An 8,864-nucleotide genomic window follows, 5' to 3' on the forward strand; every position below is an offset into this window, starting at 1 on the left:
TTCACATTGTCTCCTTCATTAGAGATCAACTTTTTGGTATAATCAAATGGTGTCTCAATCGGTTTGCACTCGCTGTATCCCCACATAGAAAGTAATTTTTCAATATAATGGGCTTGGCTAAGGGAAATCCATTGCCTGTCAAAACTTACTTTCATACTAAGAATGGTGTCAACAACACCCAGGTCTTTCATGTCGAATTCTTTACCCAAGGTTAGTTCCACGTCACTCACTACAAAGAGATCGGAACCACAAATCAACATGTCATCTACATACAAGCAAATAATTGTGACCTTATTCGACACAGAACGATAATAAAGGCATTTATCCGAGTAACTCGTCAGAAACCCAAAGCTCTTTACTACTTTGTTAAATTTATGATGCCACAATTTAGGTGCTTGTTTAAGACCATATAAAGATTTGTTTAATTTACAAACCTTGTTCTCAAAACCTTTCACGATAAACCCTTCAGGTTGATTCATGTAGATTTTCTCTAACAGTTCTCCCTTGAGAAAAACTGTCTTTACATCCATTTGATACACAACAAAATGCTCAATAGATGCCAAAGCAAGAGGAATTTTTATCGTGGCCAATTGACAGACCGGTGAGTAGACATCAAAGTAGTCTATCCCACTCACTTGAGTATAGCCCTTAGCTACTAAACGTGCTTTATACTGAGCTATGGATCCGTCAGAATTAAGTTGCTTCTTCAACATCCACCTACAGCCCAGAGTCTTAGCCCCTTTTGGCAAATCGACTACCGCCAACTTAGATTTTACAACAGAGAGCTCATTTCATCATCAATGGCTTATGCCCACAACAAAGAGTCACAAGATCTTATCGCTTCCTTATAGGATGATGGATCATTCTCTAAATGGTAGGTCACAAAGTCCTCACCAAAATTTTTAAGTACTCTATCTCTTGTAGAAACTCTTACAGGAACTGATTCAGAAATCAGATTGGGACAAGTGTCAAAAGTAACTGGTTAAAACTCAACCGGCAATTCTGTAACCATCTATGTATCGCCTGGTATAGTCAAACCCTGATCTCTGAGAAATTTATTCTCAAAGAAAACTGCATCTTAATATTCTATAACCATATTGGTTGACAGATCCAAAAATCGAGCAGCAGCACTATTTTCTGCACCTCCTAAATAAACACAAGTGTTTGTTCTAGTTCCCACTTTAGGTATCCTAGCGTCTGGTATCCTTACATAAGCAATATAGCCCCAAGTCTTAAGAGTGTCATATCTACAAGGATGCTTATGACATAACTCATACATACGGAGTAGAGGTCAACTTAGAGTGTGAAACTCTATTCAGGATGTGATTTGTAGTTAAAATTGCTTCTCCCCAATAGCTAGTAGGCATGTCAGCTGTCAATAACATAGAGTTTAACATTTCAGTTAACGTCATATTCTTACGTTCAACTATGCCATTAGATTGAGGTAAGTAAGGAGCAGTAGTTTCAAGTATTATGCCATGAGAGGCACAGAATTTCTTGAACTCTGTCAGAGTCTATTCTCCTCCTCTATCACTCCTAAATCTCCTAATTTTTAAGTTCAATTGATTTTTAACACGATTCTTGAAATTTTTAAATTTATCAAAGCTTCAATTTTCGATTTTATGAGATAAATATGACAATATCTAGAAAAACCGTCTATAAAAGTGATTAAATACTTCCGACCACCTGTAGTAGTGAAACTTTTAAAGTCACAGAGGGCAGAATGTATTAACTTAAGAAGTTGTGTGCTTCTAGAAACCGAACGAAAAGCTTTTCTAGTGATCTTGGTTTGTGCATAGCCTTGCCCACCATCATCTGAGTTTCTTTCTGTGGTGTGTCAGATTTAGACTTTTTAGGTAGCCTACAATTTGCCGCAAAGTGACCAAATTTTCCACAGTTTGGGCACTTGCCTTTCTTTTTCTAAAAGGCAATCTTTTTGGCCTCCAACTTGAGATTGTCACTTTTAGGTGACTTGGATTTCTTAGAAAATTTATTGGGATTTGATACCGCATTAGCAGCAGATTGTTGTTGTCTAACCATTTCCAAGTTATTCCTGGCTCGATTCTCATCTTCAATTCGAATGAATAGTCATCCAGTCCCGCTTGCACATTTTTCCTATACACTTCAGTTTGAAAATAATGCTATTGAAATTCATCAACTTCGTCATTCGAGTCAGCAAAGGTAATCAAAATGGTGTAAAAATAATTCATATATTTTAGAACGAATTGAGTCTTTCGCTTCCATGAATTAAACTCAGATCCACCAAATGATTGAGGTTTGACCATCTCAATCGGAATAGAATTCTTTCCATTGTATTATTTAGATGAAATAAAAGTTGGAAAGAGTGCACCTGATCGGCGAATCACAGCACCAGATCTAAGAACTGAATCCAAGAATCAAAAGCAAGGACTGAATCCAAGAAATAAGTTTTAGCTTCGGTTGCACCAAAGCGAATTCAAGAATCAAGTGTCAACTCTGGTTTCACCAAGAACCGAATCCAAGAATTGAACCCCAAAATCGATTGTCTGCAAAATATCAACCCAAGAGAAAATTTGCCACCAAAGGATGTCCAAAAGACAAGAGAAAATTCGCCACCAAAGGATGTCCAAAAGACCAAGATGGGTAGGTTTGAAATTCTCTGTTTTGAGAATCCACCCAAAAAATCCACAAACAAAAAATTCAACCGGCGTATTTGTAATAACCGGTAATATATATATATATATATATATATATATATATATATATATATATATATATATATATACAAATAAATAAAAATGGCCTCATAGGTGGTTAATCATCGGCCATTACTCATTTTTCCCCCGAGTTAATTGGGCATGAGGACATCTGGCATAATGGGGCGTACGCGATTTGAACCCAACGCTGAGCGAGGATTGAACGGCTTCCTACCACTAAACCACCGTCCCAGATGTCAACTAAAAATGAGTAGATACTTACACATATTAAAAATTACCAATAGTCACTATTAGGGGTGGTTATTCGGTTTAAACCGAACCGAACCGACCGAAATTGTGAAACCGAAAATATTTCGGTTTCCATTTTTTTCAACCGAAACCGAAACCGATGGGGTTAGCCACCGAACCGAACCGAAACCGAAAACCGAAATCTGTTTTTCGGTTAAAACCGAAAACCGAAGTCACTAAAAATCAGCATAATTCGGTTTTTCGGTTTCGGTTCGGTTCGGTTTTTATGACTCTGTCTGATGATTATGGAAGCCACCATCTCCTTTTGCAAGGTTTTCAATATTTTACTTTGGAAAGCACTTCTCCAAATTTTTGAAAATAAAAACCCCACAATGCTGGGTGTCCCAACTCCCAAGTGAAGAAAAAGGGCGCATTTATCATTTCCCATGTTTAAGCATAATCTTATTTTGCATAGAAAGACTACAGCGGGCCAGTGGCTTTAAAATTATATCATATTAGTCCATAGAAAACGTCCCTAACATTTATCACAACTTTTGTACCACCCCACTTTATCAATAAGTATGTATTTTTAGTAAGTCACACCTCACTTTCTCTTAAATTATTAATGTAACATCTCACTAAATTTCCAACGAGTTCATCACTTAGTTGATCGTCCGTAAGCACCTAATCTGAATAATTCTCGCATATCATTAGAATGGAGGCTTTGACTCAACTCACTTTCCTACCACCAATCTCATTCTTCTAGTGAAGAGAAAAGTGAACTGATAATGGCTTGGTGCCTCTTCTGGGTTTAGCAACATCAACCTTGGTTTTAGTTGCTTGGTGGAGTAAGCATTCTGTTGCTGGTTCACATCTCTCTGTTGTGGGTCTAGAGAAGATCTACAAACTACAAGAGACTAAGCCCTGAACAAACCCATAGAAAACAGAAGTTGCTCTGCTACAATTTCATCATCTTCTTCACATTGCCGTGACTTCCAAGGCAATCAAGAGATTATTTTAACCAACATACGTCATCTCGAAGTTAAAAGCAGACAATAAGGCATCAAGTCAAACCACCCATGTGGCCCTTATAAGTTATATCTCTGATTCCTAATTTTCAACCTTGAAAACTTAGGCTTCAGATGAACTTCTAACAGAGAAACTAGCTTACAGGATTTCCGTTCAGATGCAGAAATAGTTCAACACATGCGGCATGCCCACCCAGTTGGAAATGGCCCATCAAGGAAAGACTTGACTTCCAAATACACCATATAGCTCCATCAGATCCAAGCCCCAATTACCAATATAGTCAAAGAAAGATAGCCACAAAGAGAGGCCATAAGTAGAACATCCAAATCGGCAGCTCTTCAATTCTAAAGAAATCCCAAGAAGATTACCAAATGCTCCCCCATCAAGAACATGCAGTGTCCATGCCAGCTCATAAAGCGATTCATCATGCTAAATTCTACAAAGTTAGGCATAAACCATTCAATTTGGGCAAACCATTTAAAGTTTAATCCATTCAATTAGGCATAAACCATACAAAGTTAGGCACAGACCATTCAATTTGGGCAAAAATAAAATATGAGCAGATTTTTCAACCTGCATATTTTTCAACCTGCAAAAATACAATATGAGCAGATTTTTCAACCTGCATATTTTTCAACCTGCAAAAATACAATAGACCATTCAATTTTTCTAAGAATCAATTTATCTTCTATTCTTCTTCCTTTCAGAGAAGATTTTCAAATGCCATAAAACATAGTTGCAAGCTAACAACTCAACAAGCAAGTCCAAAACGCCAACATAGTTGCAAGCTAACAACTCAACAAGCAAGTCCAAAATGCCAACAGGCAACAACCATAGAATAGCAATTGTTATTGTCTGTTGCAAAACGCAAACAACCATAGAATAAGAGACTGCTATCTGTGTTCGTAGTTGATATATAAGAGAGAGAGAGAGAGAGAGAGATGGGCTTTAGGAAGATTCAAACCCTTTATCACTTACCCAAAAAGCCCACAACAAAAAGCCTGAAATACAACAGTCCATGTCATCGTGGGACGATTCTTCCTGCAACCAAAACAAGAATAAATGAAAACCCTCATCTCTCTAGAATTTTAATGGGTGAAAAAAATGAATTCTACATAAAACAATATGGAAAGCCAAGAATAAAGAAAGATCCAAAGATAGAGATCCCTAAGTAGGCTGATTATAATTTCTTTTAACAGGTACCCAAGAACCCTAATTTCAAATAACATAAATAGATGGTGCATTCTTAAATCAGTAAATCTTCCTAATTTCATCAAAATTAACCAATAACACTACAAGATAAAATCTGCATGCAAAAACATGAAGTGGCAAGAGAGGGACCCAAACAAAAACAAAAAAACAAAATCCTCTACAAAGAGAAGAGAAAGAATACAAGTAGCCAAATAAAATCAACATTCTTTCTAGAATTCGTCAAGGATATATTAATACCTTTCCACAAAAAAGGCAAGGGGACCCAAGAAAGCAGTCCCAAATATAGATCTATAAGCAACCACCCTTGATATTTAATCCAACAGCAGACCACTTTTTAAGAGGCTGCTGTTGGATCAAATATCAGGGGTCTTACTAGTACCTCTGACATTTGATCGAGAGCAAATGTCCACCTTTCATATGAAACAAGATAAGTCTGCACCTCATACCAAATGTCCACCTTTCATATGAAACAAGATACCCCCCTATGTGAATCAACAGAGCAGGTTTCCACTATATACCAATGCTTCTAAGTGTTTTGCATAAACCGGAATCTTAATGGCAGCAGATCTCTTATACGGACAACTTCATGAAGCTACATTGCCAATCTCTTGAAACTTAATTAGTAAAAATAACTCATCCCCGCGACCTTGACATTTTGACAATATAGTATTTGTAAATGAGAGTTTTTATATGATGCCCGACCGTGAAGTACCGTCGAAGTGGTACCACCCTTGATATTTAATCCAACAGCAGACCACTTTTTAAGAGGCTGCTGTTGGATCAAATATCAGGCTGCTGACGTATCACCTTGACGAGTTGACGGTACTTCACAATCGGGCATCATACAATTTCTCTATAAATGAAGAGATTGTAAATGAATTGTAACAGAATCCAAGTTGTAAATGAATTGTAAGTTTGTAACAGAACAGGTTGTAAATGAATTGTAAATGAAAAATAACTGAATAGGTGGTAAATGAATTGCAAAATGGCTTTCTATCTCTAACAACAAATTTGTAAGTAATTAAAAAATTCCAGTATTACAAAGCAAAGATGGGTCACAAGATATGAAGATAACTAGTAACTACACAATTACAAACCTGAAACCATTTTCCACTCTTCCATTCTTCAACACTCAAAATTTGAAGAAACATCAAACATCCCCAACATTTGAAAATTCTGAAAATAAGAATACAAATAGTTAAATATAACAAACATCGAGTTCCAAGTCAAAAGCAATATATAGAAAATTAGAAACACAATGAAAAAATACAAAATAAAGTAAATACAAATTTACCATTCTCAAACTTTTCAAGGTCCTCTAATGCTTCTTCGACAGTAACTGGCATTGGCGATGATCGAAGCCAATCTTGAGCACATATAAGAGCTTGTGCTATCTTAGGAGTCAAAGAGCTCCTAAATGCATCAAGAACACGCCCCCCCCCCCCCCCCCCCCCCGTGCTAAATGCCGACTCCGAAGCAACGGTGGAAATGGGAACCGCCAACACATTCCGAGCCATTTCTGACAAGACAGGGAATCTAGGATTGTTAACTTTCCACCACATTAAAATATCAAATTCATCGGGACCTTCTTCGGTGTCTTCACTTAAATATCTTTCCAACTCCGATTTGTTATCCCCACCTCCGGAGTCAATCTTATGCTTCTTAAACTTTTCCTTCATCATCTTCCTCTTGTCTCGGTTCTTCAGAAAGCTCTCTTGAAGTTAATTGCCCCAAGTTAACTTGATTCTCTTGAGGTGTGTTGACTGTGCTCTTATAGTTGAACTCGTTAAACAATTCAACTGTGGCATGGAACACGTTTTCTGCCAAGTCGTTGCCTTTTCCCTCTCCATACATAGAAATAAGAGCAAACTTCACAAAAGCTAGTTTGTGACGAGGGTCAAGAATAACCGCGATATAAATTAATTTATTCACTTTTTCAATGTTGCCCCAATACTTGTCGTACTTATCTTTCATTCTCTTCGCCATCATTACCAAGTGAAAGTCGTCACTCTCAAGCCACTCTTGCAAAAGGCACTCAACCTCAACAATTTCAGGAAATAAAGTATTGGATGTAACATATAATGATCCTGAAACCCGTACAGTGAGCTCATAAAAGTTTTGAAGTAAGGTCGCCATCCTCCTAACCTTTTCCCAATCTTCATGATCCGGCTTCCTAATCCCATCCACATCACCTGAATCAAGTTCACTACTATAAAAAGGATCTTCAACTTCAAACTTATCAAATGCTTTTTCAAATTTTTCAGCCGCCTTTAACATTAAGTATGTCGAGTTCCATCTAGTAGATACATCTAGGCATAACAAACTCTTGCTCTGAATCCTTTCATTCTCAATACACTCTTTGAAGAGCTTCAACCTAGCTGGAGAACTCCTCACATATCTGACCGCCGTTCGAACACGATCAACTGCAATTTCTACTTCTTTTAATCCCTCACACACTACTAGATTAATTATGTGTGCCACACACCTCACATGTAAAAAATTTCCTTGTAAAATGCTAGACCCCCAGTTGACAAGTCTTCTTTTCAAGTATCCAACCGCAACATCGTTTGAACTAGCATTGTCCACAGTAACAGTGAACACCTTATCAATCCCCCAATCAAGAAGGCACTTCTCAACGGCCTTACCAAGAGCCTCACCTTTATGACTAGAAATTGGGCAAAAGTTAAGTATCTTCTTGTGCAATTTCCAATCACTATCTACGTAATGAGCCGTGAGACACATGTAGTTAACTCTTTGTAGAGAGGACCATGTGTCTGTAGTCAGACAGATTCTTTGACATGAGTTTTTAAACAACTTTTTCAACTTCGACCTCTCTTCCTGGAAGAATTGATAGCAATCCTTCGAAACCGTCGAACGTGACGGAATATGAAACCGAGGGCATGCAATTGATACGAAATGTCTAAACCCTTCCTTCTCCACGGACTTAAATGGAAGCTCATCAACAATTACCATACGGGTTAAGGCATTTCTAATGGCCTCTTGGTCAAACTTCCAAATAGAAAGGGTGCCACTACCATCTCCCTCTTGACCCTTGATCGGCTGGTAATTCAACTGTGACTGCGATGTGTTCATATTGCCAGGGAACTTTTTGCATGCAGTGGTGTGATTCTTAAGTGAGGAAGTTCCATTTTTCTTCGGATCACAACAAAACTCCCTCTCACAATACATACAACTAGCCTTATGTTCACCCACCTCATTAACAAATTTTGTAAAATGGTCCCACACATTTGACCTTGACTTCATCGTCTTTCTCTTCTGTACGGTCCCAAATGTTTGGTTTGTGTTTGTGGGGTTTGATGATTGCTCGCTAGAAATAACATTAGGAGCTTCTCCTTCTTGCGACATCTATGGAAAAAATAGAATTATAGAAATAAGATAATAAGAGTATAAGACTAGGGGTGAGAAAATAAGATACGCAGCAAAAGCAAGATACCCAACACAAATATCACTATCCTAAGAATTAAGAATGAGATGAGTCATAAGTGATTAAGTGTTACCTTTGTACCCAATAACAAAGAGCCAAAAAAGATAGAATGATGCTAACTAACTGCCCTTTGACTCCTTCAGTGGTGGCTCGAGGTCGCGGTAAATGAATCTATGGTGGAACAATCAAGAAAATCAATAAAGAAGTAAGAACCCTATATTGAAACTTAAAAATCAAAGAAATCTTCACATCGA

The 8,864-nt window shown here is 37.5% G+C and overlaps 1 protein-coding gene across 1 annotated transcript; it reads right to left on the reverse strand.

The window, feature by feature from the left end:
• Nucleotides 1–6,827: 6,827 nt before the first annotated feature.
• On the reverse strand, nt 6,828–8,531 carry LOC143853197 (zinc finger BED domain-containing protein RICESLEEPER 1-like). Its single transcript, XM_077362939.1, has one exon. The coding sequence runs from the start codon at nt 8,529–8,531 to the stop codon at nt 6,828–6,830; it is 1,704 nt and encodes a 567-aa protein (XP_077219054.1).
• Between the last annotated feature and the right edge of the window lie 333 nt (nt 8,532–8,864).

This window comes from Tasmannia lanceolata, unplaced genomic scaffold (genome assembly GCF_043159265.1).
Source record: "Tasmannia lanceolata isolate RefF3 unplaced genomic scaffold, GAP_Taslan_0.1 ptg000019l, whole genome shotgun sequence".
Taxonomy (NCBI): domain Eukaryota; kingdom Viridiplantae; phylum Streptophyta; class Magnoliopsida; order Canellales; family Winteraceae; genus Tasmannia; species Tasmannia lanceolata.

What these genes read in the sequence shown, in the direction of transcription:
- LOC143853197 (XM_077362939.1), bottom strand. Translation starts at nt 8,531, where the DNA reads ATGTCGCAAGAAGGAGAAGCTCCTAATGTTATTTCTAGCGAGCAATCA.